This window comes from Terrapene carolina, unplaced genomic scaffold (assembly GCF_002925995.2).
Source record: "Terrapene carolina triunguis isolate 2854851 unplaced genomic scaffold, T_m_triunguis-2.0 Scaffold210, whole genome shotgun sequence".
Taxonomy (NCBI): domain Eukaryota; kingdom Metazoa; phylum Chordata; order Testudines; family Emydidae; genus Terrapene; species Terrapene triunguis.
In genome coordinates, this window is record NW_020664561.1 from 13,524,466 (window position 1) to 13,541,648 (window position 17,183).

Consider the following 17,183-nt stretch of genomic DNA (forward strand, 5'->3'; position numbering starts at 1 on the left):
CAGACCCTAATGTCCTCCATGAGCTTGTGGGGGCTGGTTGCACAAGAGTCTGCATGTTGTTCTGAGACTTGATTTCCTTCTTTGCCATGCCCAAAGAAGGCTGTTCTCTTTTCTTGTGCCCTGCCCTGGTGGGGGTCACTGCTAGGGCTGAGAGGGTAGCTCAGTCTCTGTGCCCAGTCAGTCTTCTGCATCTCTGCTGAGGTCTTGTCTACACTGGGGTTTGCCCTGGCTTCAGCCATCACTGACCAACAATCAGTATAACAGCACTGGTGAACCTCTAGAGTATGTCTACACTGGAAGCACTACAGCGGCACAGCTGTAGGTTATTCTTCCATCACTGTGTAAATCTACCTCTCTAAAAGACGGTAGCTAGACTTCTTCTGTCGACCTGTGTCTACACTGGCGCATAGGTCGGCTTAACTGCATCTCTCAGGGGAGTGAATTTTTCACATCTGGGAGTGACGTAGCTAGGTGGGCCTAACTTTGTAGTGTAGACGGGCAAAGCTGCTATTTGCCCTGTTGGGGACCTTGGGAAACAGCATCAGTGCAAATCGTGGTTTATCCTGACACACTAGGGGTCAGCAGGGACTGAAATCAGGGCACCTGCCCCCAGTATAGACACAGCCAACCAGAAAGGTGCCAGTCGTGGTATCCCTGTGATTTGGTCACCGGTGCACTGAGCCAACTAACTCATTGTACGTATGTTAATGAATAGTCATCAGGTGGCAGGAACCATCCTGGGCTTGATTTGCACCATCCCTCCAGAGGTCTGTCTGCTATAAATGATCTCCTAAACCCTCTTTAGGTGAAATTGGCACTCTCAAAAGTACAGGGTCCTGTTATCCGTGACTGAGCCAAAATGACTGCTGCCAAGCTCTGGTTAGACCTATGATATGCTTGAACTCCTCTGTTTTTAGTTTCCAGGATAGGAAGCACATGTGAAAAGTCCTGTTAGGAGGTGTAAAATTCACAGCCATTTTCACAGCTCACACAGGCTTGTTAGTACATGGCTTTTTTAATTCTCTCAGAAAAGGTGAGATCAGCTGACACATTTGCAACATCACCAACTTCATGAACAGGAACTTTCAGCAGGAGGATACTTCATTTTCACAGATGATCTGGAGCTGTGTGGATCAGAACTTCCCCGCAACTCAGGGGTGCTCACAGCCAGGGTTTTGGTCCTCTTCCATACAGATGGCCTCTGGAACTCAAAGCCGGATCCAAACTCCCCCAAAATTCAGAGTTTGGGGTTGAGACGTTTCTATTGATTTGTTAAAGAAAAAAATTAACACAAGAATATTAATGTCTCTCTCCACAAACAAACAAACTCTTTACTGGAGCCCGTGGGAGCCCTGCCTCTGGGATACCTCTGGTGCTGACCACCAGTTCAGTCTTTACAGTAGTAACCATATTTAGTGCTATGGTTTTGCATGTGAGAGAAGTGCCCTGTGAAGGGGGAGGGGAGGTGGCAACTGAAACCCATTTGCTCCTGTCTGAATGGTTTATGTTGGGGTTGGAATTCCTTGAACGTTGGGTGACCCTCGCCAGCATAATGCCCAGTACAGCCGTTCCTCACCAGCAAAACTGCCAGCAGTCTCAAGGCTGCTCTAAAATGTGCAGGAAGCTGAATTGCCCCAGGCTGGCTGCAGGACCAGTGGACGTAGCATCACCGTTGTACTACCTCTCCCCTGGCTTGCCAAGCAAAGCTCTAGTACATCTCAGCATCTAACCTCAGGTGCTGTCACACCATGGTGCTGCATCCCCACATTGCATGAGCGTAAGTATATTGGATACATTGTAGCTGTGGGCAGTAGGCCTGGCCCACAGGGTATGGGATGGGTGCTCCCCAAGCCCTGATTGCAGTGCTTTGCTCAGCAGTTTGTGCAGTTTCAAGCCAGCTCTCAAGCAGTACACCTCTGAAGAAACTGGTCACTTTGCTGTTGACTGGGGTTAAAGTATCCAGATACAGAATAGCTAAGAGACTCTAAGAGGGTGCAGAGCCAATGGGGGTGGCCGTCTCGGGAGCAGGCTGGCAATTCTGTGAGCCAGCCCTGTCAGCAGGTGTGGTTAAGGAGATGCTAAATGAATCTTGCTGACTCAGTGCTGCAGGTGTGGCTTGTTTATAGGTTTAATGGAAGAGGGAGTGGCCTTCTGTCTACAGAGATCTTGTATCTGAGGCAGAAAGGACCTAGGGTGTGGACTGACCAGTCCTGAGGTGGGAATCCAAGAGCAGTAGCCATGCCTGAAGACAAGGCTTCGGCTGAACATCATTTTATTTTTGTTAATAAAGTTGAACAAGGAAAGGTGAGCCTGGACTCTGCATAATGGGCTAGATCTCAGCTGGTGTAAATTGGTGTAGTTCCACTGAAGCTATTGTAATTCATTAATGTATACCAGCTGAAGATGTGGGCCCATTGTGTGGACTGTATTTTAGGGCAGCTTGGGAAAGGTGCCTGCTACCAAGATGATCTCTGGACAACATAAAACAACATCTAGAGAGTCACTAGGCCATGGGGTACAACTTTATTGGCATTTCAGAGCTGAGGAGTAGTTCAAGAGGAGTTTGATGATGAGACTGTTGGTGTAGGAATTGCATCCTTGGGGAAAAGGAGTAGGAACATAGACAAATGTCAGTAATTTCCAGATGTTTACCTTTCCTTTCTGTTTAACTGTGTGAGTGGGTGAGCAGCTTGTTCACAAACAGTCATTTGAATTCCGAGTGGTTGTTTGTGTTGTCCATGCCCGTACCCTCTCTTAGTCTTTCTTTGTGGAGATTCGCAGGAGTGGGATTTTATTTGCACAGATGTCTGGGGAATGTGAAGTCACTCATCATTATTTTCTCTTCCCCTGTTCACATGTTTCAGTCAATCCAAGCAGGGACTGGTAGCAATGCCACGTGGTTTAAGTGAACAATCAGGAATAACATATAATGGAGAGTCTAAGTGAACAGTTTGCAAACATTCCCTAGGCTGAAATTGGTTTGTCTGAAGTACTGGGCAAACATGTAATAATAATGGATCCATTTGCACAAACTGGGATTGACTCACCAGCAGAAAAAAAGGGCTAAATTAATCTGGTAACTTATTTGCAATGAATAATTTGACCCGCTCTATTCATTGTGAAGGAGCCTCCCTAGCAGAATAAGTGGCTGAGTAACCCTTGAGGGGCCTTTCCATTTCATTATAAATGTAATTTGCTCATTGGTCAGTTGACAATCCTGGAAATAATAATCTGAAAAGAAAATGGTAGTGAATCTCAGTGTGCAAATCTAATCAAGAAATATCTTTGTAGGTATCTCTTATCATATAGCCGACAACAGGGACTGCCACCTGCCTGGTTTAAAATCATGTGCCTGTACTGAAGCCCTTTGCAGGCAGATTTCCATCTATCTCGCTAACCCCTCTGCCTAATCCCAGGATAAGGATGAAAGGAATGTTGCCCTTATTCTTAGCTTTGCAATCAGGAGAAGGGAAGGAGAGGGGGAGATGGGTGTGTGAATAACTCATTTAAGGCTATGTCTACACTGCGCACCTTACACGGCATGGCTGTGCTGCTGCAGCCGAGCCATTATAAGGTGCACTGTGTGGCCGATCTTTATCATCTGGAGAGAGCTCTCCCAGCGACAAAATAAAACCACCTCCATCAAAGAGTGGTAGCTTCATCGCCAAGAGCGCAGCTCCTGCCAACGAAGCACTGTCCACACCAGCGCTTTTCGTCACTAAAACGTTTGTTGTTCAGGGGGGCATAATGAGTAAAACTGGTGTCATAAATATAAAGGGAAGGGTAACAACCTTTATGTATGCAGTAACATAAAATCCCTCTTGGCCAGAGGTACAGAATCACTTACCTGTAAGGGGTTAATCAGTTCAATTAACCTAGTTGGCACCTGACCAGAAGGACCAATGGGGAAAGAAGATACTTTTAAATCTGGGGCGGGGGGGGGGAAGGTTTTGTTTGTGCTCTCTTTGTGTGTCCCCTCTCGGACAGAGTGAGGGACCAGGGCAGGAAAAAACATCTCCTAAAAAGATCCTGAAATAATACATCTAAAATTACAGAAATTGTAAGTAATAGCAAGGAAATGCGTTAGATTATGTTTTGTTTTAGCTTGTGAATTTTCCCTATGCTAAGAGGTAATTTTATTCCTGTTTTGTAACTGGGGAGCAGAGTCAGAGGGGAATCCTTTGGGTTTTAAATCTTTTTATTTACCCTGTAAAGTTATCTTCCATCATGATTTTGCAGGTGTGACTCTTTTACTTTTTTTTTTTTTAATAAAATTCTTCTTTTAAGAACCTGATTGATTTTCAGTGTCCTAAAAAAACAGGGATTTGGTCTGTGCTCACTTTGTTAACCTATTGGTTGGTATATTATTCTCAAGCCCCCTTCCCCCCCAGAAAGGGGGCTTGGGGGCATATTTTGGGGGGGGGGATAGGGCTCCAAGTGGCCCCTCCCTGAATGTTTGTTTAAATCACTTGGTGGTGGCAGCAATACCGTCCAAGGACAAGGAAAGGAATTTGTGCCTTTGGGAAGTTTTTAACCTAAGCTGGTGGAATATAAATTTAGGGGGTCTTTCATGCGGGTCCCCACATCTGTACCCCAGAGTTCAGAGTGGGGAGAGAACCCTGACAACTGGACACATGAGGCCTGACACTTTGTTTAGTCATTTCTGCCAGTGCAAAATGAAAGCAAATAGGGTGTGAAATGCTCCCAAATTAGAAATTTGCCCTTACGTGAACAGCTGTTAATGATTATCCAAGTGCAGGGCTGTGGGGTATCAGGAACAGGGATGTTTTTGTGTGTGTGCAGCTGCACACTTAGATTCTGCTTCTGACCTCACAGACTTCGGTGTCAATATACTGAAGTATAGTAGATGCAGTTTGCACCAGAATAGAACTTGTGTGAGTGAGAGGAGAATCAAGCCTCCAGTCAATTTTCTTGTTTCCACAGAGCCCAGATTTGTTGATCTTCAAAGCACTTGTGAGACACTGATTTTTTTCTGTCTTTCCCCAAGCCGGTGGTTTGAATGGGGTATTGAGGGGAAGAGCTTTATTTGTGGTGGGTCGAGAGCTTTGTTGCAATGAAACTTTTTATATACATTTTTGTTCTTAAGCAAAAGGGGCCTGACTTTTTTCTCCCTCACCCTGGGATAGATCAGGAATAACAGCACTGAAATCGTTGGGGCCAGGTCCTCAGCTGGTGCAAATCAGTGTCGCTCCATTGACTTCCATAGAGCATCGCCAATTTGCAGTAGGTGAGATCGACCCGATGGAATTACACTGGTGGAGGGTGATCAGAGTCAGGGCCAAAGAATGTACAAGCACACAGTTACAGAGCGGAGCTTTCTAATTAAACTGAAATGCTGTAAATAAATAATCACCCAGTTGCGCACACAAAATATCAGATTTGCCAAGGCGTGTTTTTTCTGCCTGTGATTGCTCCCTAATCAGTTGCACTTTGCTCATTAGCCCATACATCCCCTCCTGCCTCTGCCCTCATTTGCATCATGCAAATAGATTCTCTCTGCTCTTTTCTCACCTGAAATCTTTTTTTCCTTTTCTTCAGGAGTTAAAAACTAACCCTTTGCCTGCATGGCCTATAAAACGCCTTCGCTCTCTTTTGTCAGTATGTGTGATGAAAAGTATGAGATCACTGGGATTCTTATAGACCAATCTGGCAGCTTTTTCAGATAACTTGGACTGTGAGCAGGGCCGGCTCCAGGCACCAGCCCACCAAGCTTGTGCTTGGGGCAGCACCTGGAGGGGGGCGGCGGGGCGCTCCAGCCGCCGGGGAGAGCGGGGCCACGGCCGGGCTCGCCGCCCTCCCCCCAGCGCTGTGGCCGCCCTCCCCCCCGGCGCCCTCCCCCCGGCCGGGGCTCGCCGCCCTCTCGCCGCCCTCCTCCCAGGGCTCCGGCCGCCGGGGGGAGAGCGAAGCCCCCGCCGGGGCTCGCCGCCCTCCTCCCAGGGCTCCGGCCGCCCGGCCGCTGGGGGGAGAGCGGAGCCCCCGCTGGGGCTCACCGCCCCCCTCCCAGGGCTCTGGCTGCCCTCCCCCCCCCCCCCCCCCGCAGGGGTGGGGGGAGGGCGGTCGGAGGCTTTTTTGCCTGGGGCGGCAAAAAAGCCAGAGCCGGCCCTGATTGTGAGATATAATTTTAGTTTGGGTCTCTGTCTAAAAATAAGGAATAATTATTGGTGCTTCAGCCTTGGATAAATTGTGTTTATTATAGCTGTTAGATAGAATTTAAATTGTTCTAAGGACATCGGAATTGCCAGACTGGATCAGACCAATGGTCCATCTACTCTAGTATCTCTCTGTAACAATGACGAGCACCAGATGCTTCAGAAGAAGGAGCAAGGAACCCCGTAATGAAAAGTTATGCAACAAGATGTCCATGGGAGGCTAGGAAAGGAAAGTTCCTTCCTAACCCCAGGCAGTGATTGGTTGTTTTATATCCCAAAATACATGGGTTGATAGTCTGTATACAGCTTAGTTCTAGCTTGTTTTCTATATTGCCTTAAACAGGTTTCCATGTTTTTCTATACTCAGGTTTGTTCCTTATTTCATTTTGGTGTATTTGGTACAATTGCTTGAGCTCTTTAAATTGTCTTTGTAACATTGCAGCAGCTTTAGCACGGAAAAAAGGAAATAATAAAAAATAACCCAAAGAGGATTTTTCCCAAATGATTTCAGATTCAGATCTTGCCCTGAGTAATTTGATTTGTAGGAAATGGAGAACAAAATGTCATACAGATGAGATTCTTTTCAGTAAATCAGAATTGCATACACATGCAAATATGGATCACTCTATATAATAAGGTTCCGATTAGAAGTAGTTTTAAAAAGCTTAATACATGATTAATAGATGTTGGGTAAAATTTTTTATAAATGCCTAAGTTTTAGGACTGTATTAAGTATTTAGGTGCCTAAAGATGCCGATAGGTGCCCAGTGGGATTGTCAAATAGGAAGATACCTTTGGCTCTGAGGTGCTTATGAAAATTGTACCTGTTGTAACATACTTGACTTGAGCATATGTTAGATGGTGACACACAGCTCAGTAGACTACATTATGGGACTTCCTAAACTATGGTTCTAAAAAAACCGAGTGGTGTGTTGTATTCTAGTCTTGATTAGTCATTTACTGAGACATCTCTGAATCATTTCTTAACCCTTTACAAAGGGAATCTTAATATCAAATGCGACCTAAATAGTCTCCGCCTAATGAGTGGAGATGAGCCAGAGGTACAAAGGTTCAAGTATGTTTGGATCTGGGGGGTTGGTTCACCCAGCTTTTGACTAATTCAAAAGTGCCTGTTCCGAGGGAGGCCACTCATTTTAGTCCCAAAGCTCCTGCATTCTGCACACATTTGGCATCTACTCGCTTTTATTTTTGAATAATATTTGTGCCAGAAACGAAGAACCATGAAGTGGAGGATCTAGAAATCATTATTTATACCCAGAGAAGAATCCTGCAAAATTTGAAGTACCCTGAATGATTGTTGTTTCTGACCCTCATTTGAGTCTTTGCCACATGTTGCATCCCACCTCAGGCGTGGCAGATTGAGAGGTGCCTTGGACCCACTTTGGACTCAGTGCCTCCTTCATGCTTGGAACAGCTCCCTGGTTAATGGTTGCCACACCCCATTCCTCACCTCCTTTAAGAAATGTCTAAATACCACCTCCTCTGGTGGTAACAACCACATGGATCTCTGTGTCAGTCCTGGTCCATGTGCCTTCTCTGATTTTTAGACTGGGTGGGGGTCAATTCTTCACCTGGTACTGAACATCTCAACCAAAGTCTCTCTCTGCCTCTGTTTCCTCAACTGGAAAATAGGGGTAAGAACCTTTCTCTGCTTTGCAGGGGTGCTTGGAGGCTTAATTCATTCATTTATGTAAAGTGCTGTGAGATCCTCAGATGGAAGGGGTTACAGACATGCAAAGGAATATTCCTATTTGAGTGCGCTACTAATAATTAGAGATGGTCTTCAGAAATGGGTCAGAAACTTCTCCAGAGTTTGGGGGTGTTGAGATGGGGATCCATGGGTTTGGAGACAAGTATACGCTTGCATGCTGGAATGGATGCTCAAGAGCCTGTTCAGCAATTTATCTGAGAGATCCAATCATTTCTTTACTCTTAAGTGGCACCTGTTGTGAATATCAAAGTCTGTGCAAGGGCAGTTGCATACTCCATTGGGTGTTGACTCTCTGCTTTTGTGTGTGTAATGCAAGCTCATCTTTCTGACAGTCAGACCCTAGAAGGAAAAATACCCAGGGTGATCCTTTTGATTGCAAGCAGATTTCAGAGCTGTCTGCTACTCGGCACATCAGGTGTCTTGCTTAAATAATCTGTTCAAGCCTGCTCTGAAATGATCCATGGGCCCCACACTCCCAAGTGGGGACAGTGAGTATTTCACATTGCCATAAGAGAATCCCTCTCTTAGTCACTAACTGAGAGCGGTGTGTATCATCCTGATACAGGGTTTCCTCAGAGAAGGCTCATCTAAAGGTCCCCAATGCTTCAAATAAATTGGGGTTAATTTACGGCTTTGTCTCAAAAGTATTCTATATAGGTTCTTATACTGCACTCATCCCTGTAGTATCTGAGTGCCTTCCAATAGTGTTTCGGTTAGAGAAGGCCGGGGAAAGAAATGCACTTTGTGCTGGGAGCACAAAGTGGGGAGGTTTGCCATGGTCCTTTGTTCCTGGGTGAGTTCAAGTCACAGTCTCAGACTGGTTCCTGAGGAAGTTCTGGTTCCTGCCCAGACTAGCTTTACCCTTGTGGCAAAGAGTTCCATTGTGCCCCATGATATAGATGGTCTTTTAGATACCCTGGGACAAAGCTGCTGAGAACCCTGCAGATAAGACCCTTGAACTTGATTTCATGTTCTATGGGAAGTCGGCGTAGGGAGCAGAGGACAGGTTTGATGTGCTCATGGTGGCCTGTGTTGCTGACGAGATGCACCGCAGTGTTCAGTAGCATTGGAATTCCCTAAGCACTGCGGGCTTCCTGCCCAGGTATATCACACTGCTGTTGTCCAGCTGACAGGTGGGTGACACCGAGGCCGGGTCTTTGTCTACTGGGATGCAGGTTCAGATAGTTTAGGTGTAAAACTGTATCAAACTTGGTGGTTTCACATTGGGTTTTGCTTGGACATTTGAGGCTCATTCGGACCCCAAAAGTTGCAGGCATGTGAGGCTGAAGGAAAGGTTCTTCGGTACCCCTGCAACCTAAAGCATGGATTTGGTACAGCTCTAAAATGCACGGTAAGTTGGCCAGAGTGTAACACTAGAATTCCTTCTGCAGGAGAAGTGGAGAACCAGCCGTGACTGCCTGGGCTCTAGTTACCAGTCAAAGGAAGGGGAGAAATCTCAGCTTCTCTGCCTGCCCCCTCCTAGATACTGTACTACAGTGCAACCACAACTTACAATGTCTATTGATTTTGACTTTACAGCCAGTTTAACAAAGCAGCCATCCTGGGCTTCTAGGCACCCTTGACTTAATTAAGGCCCCCATTCAGTGAGATATTTACACCTGTGTCTAATTGTAGTCAATGGGGCGACTCACTTAAAATAAGGTACGTGCATAGGTGCTTTGCTGAACTGGGGGCTAAAAGCACAGTGGCAAAACAGGCAAAAGCCAGCAGCTCCCGTCCCCTTCAAACTGGAAAATAGCCAAGCAGAGATGAAATGAACCCCAAACTGTATCTGACCTCAGCTCCTGTCATGCCCTTCCTTTCTCAAATACCTGTGGGGGGGGGGGGGGGGGGAGGAGGCTACCAGCATGCCAACAGAGTGGAGCTGTTGTGGATCAGGGGAGGTGAGTGCACGGGGTGAGGACCTCTCCAGGAAACACCCTCTAAGAAACTCCTCTTTCTGTAGGCGTATTGGATCAGAGGAGAGGTGCAGGTCCCAAACCTCTTAGTTCTCTGGGCTTTAAAGCAAGGACTCACAGTGCAAACCCACCTCCTCCTCTAGAGGATTAGGGGAGCCCATAACCACCCAAAGTGCAACAGCTGGCCACATCTCTGCTGGGTCCAGGCCGCTGCATAATGCAGCATGTCACCACTATGACTGTGGGAGGTTGGAAAGCAAGGCCCATTAAACGCACACATGCCATCCTCATCAGAAGCTGCCTGGCTATTTGCCACCTCCCTGGCTTTGTTCCAGCTCCCTTCTCTGAGCAGTCTAGACCGGATGTTTTCCAGTCTCTCTCGTTTGTTTGCTATCAAGGTTTTCTGGAAACCGTAACATTAGAATCCTCTTCAGGTTTTTTAAAATGGCCTTCGTACGCCTTTGCTGTGAAGCCTCTAGGGCAGAGCGGGAGGTGCTAGGGAGGCATTGTGGGAGACCCCAGCAGCAGGAGAGACTCCATGGGTAGGGCACAGTGGGGAAGTCCAGAGAAGGATCTGGGCCGATGAGGCCTGTTGATGGCGGCTGAAGGGGGAGCATCGGGCAGAGCGCAATAGGGTGCTTTGGGAGTGGACTAAAGGCTGTGTCGGTCAGGCATGGTGGGGATGGCTGGGGTTACATGGTGAGGAGGGAGTGCTAGTGGAGAAGTCTGGGAATGGCTGCGGGGCGTGTTTGGGGGGCAGAAGTTTCCTTGGGCAGGAGATGCAGGGATGGACAAGTCTAACATGGGGAGACAAAGTTTCTTGGTGGCTCATTTCTCTGTAGCCTGAAGCCAACCCCTTTGCTCTCTCCTTCACTCCCAGTTCCCACCTGCTTCCCACTCTGTTTTCCCTTTGTCCCCTCTTGCTACTCATTTTTCTGTTCCTGTCTTCCTCCCCATTTTGCCCCTGTGGCAAGGTCTGCTACCTGATCCCTCCCCACTGCTCCTTGGGCTTTCTCCCTCGCTCCGCAACTCTGGTGTCAAGTCCTGCCTTTCGCTACTCCATGTCCTCTCCTCCCATTTCTCTCCCACGACACCCTCCCTGAGGCTCCCTGTGTTCCACCAGATCTTCCCTTTTCACGGCTGCCTGGTTTCTCATCCAAATTCCCTCCCTGGGGCGTGTTTGGAGGGGAGGAGGACTAGTCATGGCAGCAGAAGTGCACCCACCCCCAGGGTGGGAAGGGGAGGCTGTCTCTAGCCTGGGGCCACATGCAGCATGTCTGGCCCCTGATGGAGCAGCTGAAGCCGGGTTCTGGTTGTGGGGGGTAAGGGGATGCTTTGTTCAGCCACGCATGTGGTAGGAGCCTATGGATCTTACCATGATTCTGGATGGGATATTGTGGGATTAGGTGGCCAGGCATGAGACTGTTGGACCAGAACACCACCGCTGCAGCCATCTCCCAGATTAAACAGGCGCCTGGCTCAGATTTTTCTCCTGGTGCTTGTCACCCCTTTCGAATCCAGTATGATAAACAGAAAGGGAGAAAAATCAGATGCAATGAGCTATTTTGATGATGTTAGATCATTTCTCCTGTCTGTGTATCCTAGGAAACAGAACTCTGGTTACTGAAGGGGGTAGGTTTGTACCTACTGTACATGGGGGGGGGGGGGGGGGGGGGGGGGGTGGGAGAGAGGGGAGGGGGGGGGGGGGGGGGGAGAGAGGAGAGAGAGAGAGAGAGAAGATTGCTAATTGCGCAGCACACAAGAGACCTAGCACAGAGCTGCTCTGGCCTGTAATTAGGTGAATTAGTGGAACAATGACCCAGTTTTTGGATTGCTGCAAACAGCTCTGAGGTCGCTTCCTCCTCCTGCCCCACTCTCCATCTGTCTTCCCTGCTTGCCTCCCTCCTCCTTCTAAAACATCCTGGGCAGCCTTGTGAGCTCTATGTCTGTCAGAACCCCAGCTCTGCCCCTACGTGCCCTCAGCCAGCAGGAGCCAGGGCTGAGCAGTCCTGGCTTTCCAGCACTACTGTTGTGCTTGACCCTTGGGTGGGGTTCAAGAGGGAATCTCCACCACCTCCTCTTGCCTACCTGTGAAAGTCTAATTCCAGCCTGGCCCTCCATCTTGCCTTGTGACACGCAGCACCCACGATCCAGCCTGGCACTGCCAGTCACACCCATGCGGAGCGTGCCATCTGGGGTCAACACAGCTGAGGCCGGGTGGGTATATAACTTCCCTGCAGAAGGAACCCATCCCAGTTGTTGCTTCCCCTGCCCACCCTGATTGCTGATTACATTTTAATTCTTAAGTCTCCTCTCCATCCTTGTCCTGCTGTTCTGTGGCACTGCCAGGTTCAGGGAGCCTGGTACCTTGAGCCTTCGGAGCATTAATCCTGAGACGTGTCACTAACCACCTGGGCAAAGACTCTGAGCTTCTGAGTGCTGTCTCTGCTCCAGACTGATAGTGCCCTGAGAGATTAAATTGATCCCAAGAAGACAAAGTACAGATCTGAAGAGCACCGTCCCAGCAGTCTAAAAACCCAGAGCATAATTACATAGCATTGCTAATGGTTAAAGCAGCTGGGCATGAATCACGGGGCCTGGTTCTCCATGGCCATGCACTGTGATCACTTGCTCCTGTGCAAAGCGGGTGTCCAACATTACCTGTCTGATTTGGGGGTGTTTTGCGCACACTTTGCACAGATGTAAATGGCTGCATGAGCTGAAAAGCAGCAGTGAATCAGGCACATGTTGTGCTCTAGTGTATGGCTGGTTGGGCCCACTGAACTCAGAGACTGCGTGTGACTCCTGGCACTGATCGAGGGCCTGATCCTTGCTCCAGCAGCCACCTGGGGTTGGTCTCCTAGTGAAAAAACAGACTTAATTGGCGCCCTATGCATTCCCTTTGTGCTGTAGTGCTGGCAGCTGCTGGGCCACCCCTCCTGGTTCTTGGTGTAGGGGGTGTGGTCAGGGAACTGCTATGTCTGGACGATCTCTTGCCTGTCTTAATGAATTTGGGGGGCTAACTTAAGTCAGCCTTGAGGCTGCTCTGAGTTGTGCCTTGGGACCCAACTGATGCTCAGCGGCTCCAGGATCAGGGAGACATGAAGTTGGTTTAACATCCCCACCCCGTTCCTGAGCTGCACCTGATGCTGACCGGCCAACGCTGAGGACCTAAGCCAAAGGCTGAGTGTGACTCCTCGCCTGGTGCGATGCGGGGTGGGTTGCATGGCACTGCACTCCGGCTGGGAATGCAGATCCTGGCACCAGTGTGTTTGTTTTAATTATTGTCTTTATCACTCTGTTAACACTGCTAAGTTTAGACCCCAGCAATTGCTGCTGACTCACCGGAGGGTAAGGTGCGCCAGTTCAGGCTGTCAGATGCCTCGTCTGTGATGGCCTAGTCACGATGCCTCCCTCTCGCGGGCATGTTCGCACTGCCAGGTCTCTGTGGCTAATAACTCCACTTTTTCGTTGTCTGGCTGCAGCATCCTTGCCACGGCTGGAACTCACTTCAACACCCATGTGGACCTGCGGACCCTGAGGGCGGTGCGTGTGCTCAGGCCTCTGAAGCTCGTCTCAGGCATTCCCAGTAAGTTCGGTCTCCTACTCTTTGGCGGAGCACATGAGTTGTATATGTCCCTCGGGCTTGGGAAGCACTCATGCCACCACTGGAGACAGAGGGTGAAATCCTGGCCTTATGGAAGTCAATGGTAAAACTCCCATGGACTTCAGAGGGACCATGATTTCACCAGCAATGTTTTCCAGCAGGGAGGAGTGCACCCTCTCCTAGCTTTCTACAGGAGAGGTGCCATTGTTGATGTGGAAGGGAGAGGGGTAAACTCAGCGTGCAAAGATTTGGGGCCCACCCCTGCATCTAGATCAGGGCCACACAGAGGTGTTTGGGGGGCCAGGGGTAAATTCTGAAACTAAGCTCCCGCCCTTTCCAAAAAATTACCACTGAGGGGATGCTGTGGGGGGTGGGAGTGTAGTGGTGGTGTTAGAGCGAGCACGCCCTGCTCTCACCCCGCAGAAGTGGCTTGGTTCCCATGCTGCGGGGATGGGCCTGGCTCCCCATGCTGGGCGTTGCGACCTAGCACGCAAGGTTTGGCCCTGCTGCCCCACTGTTGTGATGGCGGGGCTGCTGGGCCAAACAAGGGTCACCAGGCCAAACCTGAGTGGCTCAGTGACCCCTCACACCAGGTCACAGCGCCCCGTGGTTTGGTGGCCCTCTCAAGCTGGGGGAGGGCTGGGGAAATTGCCCCTTTTGCCTCCCTCTGTCCCTTCTGCCCCAGGGGGCCCTGATCTAGAACAAGGCTGAATGCTCTTTGGTGGAGCACAACTGGGAATCCCAGGATTCACAAAGGCCAGAGACTCTTAATTCCACTCCCATCCCAGAAGGCAGCGGGTGGATTCCTCCAGGGCTGTGGTTAGGTATTTCCTCTCTCCCTCCCTTTACACAGTGGGATAAGTAAAGGAATCAGTCTATTGGTGCCCCTGATCCACCCCTGTCCTGGGCCCTGAATGTACAGCTTGCTGGGTTAATAAACAGGGGTGGGACGGGGGCGGGGAGGGGGACTGTGAGTAAGTGCCTGAGGCTCCCCCTTCTGACGAGAGACCTCTGGGAAGCAAGGAATTTGGTCACGAGCAGAATGTCCTCAATGGGACTGGATGTGACTTGGTTTATGGTCACAGGGATTTGTCATGGGATATGACGCCTTCCACCTCTTGCTCACCGGGTGGTAGGGTGACCAGACGTCCCGATCAAATCGGGACCATCCCGATATTTCGGTGTCTGTCCCGCGTCCTGACCGATCTTTGGTCGGGACACAATTTGTCCCGATATCCACCGGCAGCACTACTGGGTTTTTTTTTTTTTTGCTCCGCCCCGCCCCCCCCCATGTGTCCCGATATTTTCTTCCCCTCATCTGGTCACCCTACCGGGTGGCCTCTCTCCCCTGCGTACTGTATAAGTCAATTTCCATCTGAGAGCTGGTCACTGGTCTATGTAAGATGGTCCTGGCCCAGATCCTAGTGCACAGAGGGCCATGTCACAGGATCCACCCTCCCGCGAGTGGTTCTCTTGACAGCCTCAAGAGAGAGGCCGGGAGCTTTGTAGTCACAGAGACTGAGCCTCTCATCTCTTCCTCAAAGATGGTCGCGCAGTTGCAGGGCAATAGTGGGAGAGATTTTCTGTGCTGCTGTTCTTTGTACCCCTCATCTTTCCCATCTCAGTCTGGCACTTTTCACCAGGACAAAATCCACTCTTTAAAATATGAATTTGACAGCAAGCCAGCACTTGTGGTCCCTGCTCAGGAGAGCCCTGAAATGGGAGAACAGGTCAGGAGCGAGGTGCTGTGACAGAGCTGGGTGTGGAGAACATACACTGTTGCATTTGGCCCACAGCATGCCTAACTCCTGGCACTGCCGTCAGCACTCCTCTTGCCCTGTCAAAGTCAGGTGGGGAAAATTCTTAACCTCCCTTTCTGCAAGGTACTTGGCAAAACTCTTTGTGCTCCCGATGGCTTTCCCCCATTGTTATCCAAAGTGAATGCATGGGTGGGCAGTTTAGAGGGAAGCAGTCAAAGGCCACACACAACATGGGAGCCACGTAGGATGTGCACTTACCTGTTGTACATGCACAAATGCGTGCATTTGGATGCACAAACTAGATATCTGCACATGGACACTGGCGGCTGTACGTGCAGTTTCTTGATTTTCTTTCACAAACAGTTGCATGCAGGTGTGCTTTTGCAGTGGCTATTGGGTGATTTTTCATCCATTGCGGCGGGACTTTGAAATGTGGTCCTACCTGTTTACCTTGGAGTTGCCACTCGGGAGGCAAATCCGAACGAGTAGCGGATGTTTTTATATGGTAGCACCTTGAGTCTCCACCTTAAATCAGGGCTCCATTATGCTGGGTTCTGCACAATACAAAGTAAGAGACTATCCTTGCCCTGAAGAGCTTTCAGTCTAAATAAACAATACAAACATGGGGTTGAGGGTAAACTGAGGCAAACACAGGTGAACTGACTTGCCTGTGGTCATGCAGCAGGCACTGCCAGGAATAGAACCCATCCTGAATCCATTGTCCTGTCCAGTAGCTCATGCTGCTCTTCTAAGGGAAAAGTTCTCCTCTCTGATCCTCCCTGCATTCTCTATCGCCCATTCTACCCTTGCTCCTGGAGCAGAAGTCTGTAGATCTCAGTGGAAATTCCATAGGCGGAATATGCCCAGAGAGAGCTGCAGTGGAGAGAAGAAAGTTGCCAAAACCCCAGAAGTCGATGCTGGGTGGTTATGGGAGTGGCAAATGGGAGGAGACTATATTCAAATTCCCAAGCCTATTTGGCAAAGGTTTCTTCACTCTGTGCTTTGCCTGGTCCCATTTGGCAGATTACTGATCCTTCACCATCTCTGTAGCTCACCATCCTCTTACCAAGATCCTCTCCTGTAGGGAGAGGGAGAGATGTCGTCTTTGCTGTTCACTGGGCCAGGTGGTGGGAGGGTCAGTGAGCTGTGTCCTCTCTCCTCTTCCCCAGGCTTACAGATCGTGTTGAAGTCCATCATGAAGGCCATGGTGCCCCTTCTCCAGATAGGCCTCCTGCTCTTTTTCGCTATTCTGATGTTCGCCATCATCGGCCTGGAGTTCTACAGTGGGAAACTGCACCGAGCTTGCTACACGAATAATTCAGGTAGGCAGGATGCCATCCCACTCTGTCTGTTGTGCATGGCAAGCTGTTGTGAGCCCTTCTCAGCTCAGATGAGTTGGTTTACTGTGCATGAGCCACTCTGTGGCCTTGCCACGCTGAACCCCATGCTGCGGGATGCAGGTGGCATGGTGGCATTGATACTTAAGACACAATGACAATGGCTGAGAAAAGACTGAGCTGCTAGTCCCTGGTGCATGGTGGGGAGAAATTCCATTTCCACACAATGCCCGCTGGAATCAGAGTCAGGCGGTCTCAGGGGTCACTCCCTCTTCTCGCTGCTATGTTCCTGTTGGAGCTCTGGGCTCAGTGATTTCCTCTCTTCTTTTACTGAACGCCACACTCTGTCGTCCTCTCCGTGAGCCTGCTATCAGCCAGGGAGGGTGGCAGTGAGGTAGAGCTGGTTGCAAACGTTCACGGTTAGAAAAATGTCAGCCAAAACAGATTTGTCGTGACTATATTTCCCATTTTCTGGCCAGCTCTCCAGTGGGGATGGAGAGATGGGTTGGTTTTGTAATAGATTCCAGCCAAGGATAACCTTACTGTGAGATAATGGGCAGCTTCACCAGCCAGGGATGGTAAATACAAACAATTATAAGTCACTTCTAGTAGGGTTACCATATTTCCACAATCAAAAAAGAGGACACTGGGGGGGGGG

At 49.4% G+C, this 17,183-nt stretch overlaps 1 protein-coding gene across 3 annotated transcripts in view; it reads left to right on the forward strand.

Moving 5' to 3' along the window:
• The window catches only part of LOC113407323 (voltage-dependent R-type calcium channel subunit alpha-1E-like), a 258,992-nt gene that overhangs the window by 87,026 nt on the left and 154,783 nt on the right, over positions 1–17,183 (forward strand). For all 3 annotated transcript variants that reach the window (XM_026655712.1, XM_026655713.1, XM_026655714.1), the window contains 2 exons: positions 13,307–13,410; positions 16,358–16,510. In XM_026655712.1, coding sequence (XP_026511497.1) covers positions 13,307–13,410; positions 16,358–16,510 — 257 coding nt within the window. The remainder of the gene's footprint in view (positions 1–13,306; positions 13,411–16,357; positions 16,511–17,183) is intronic.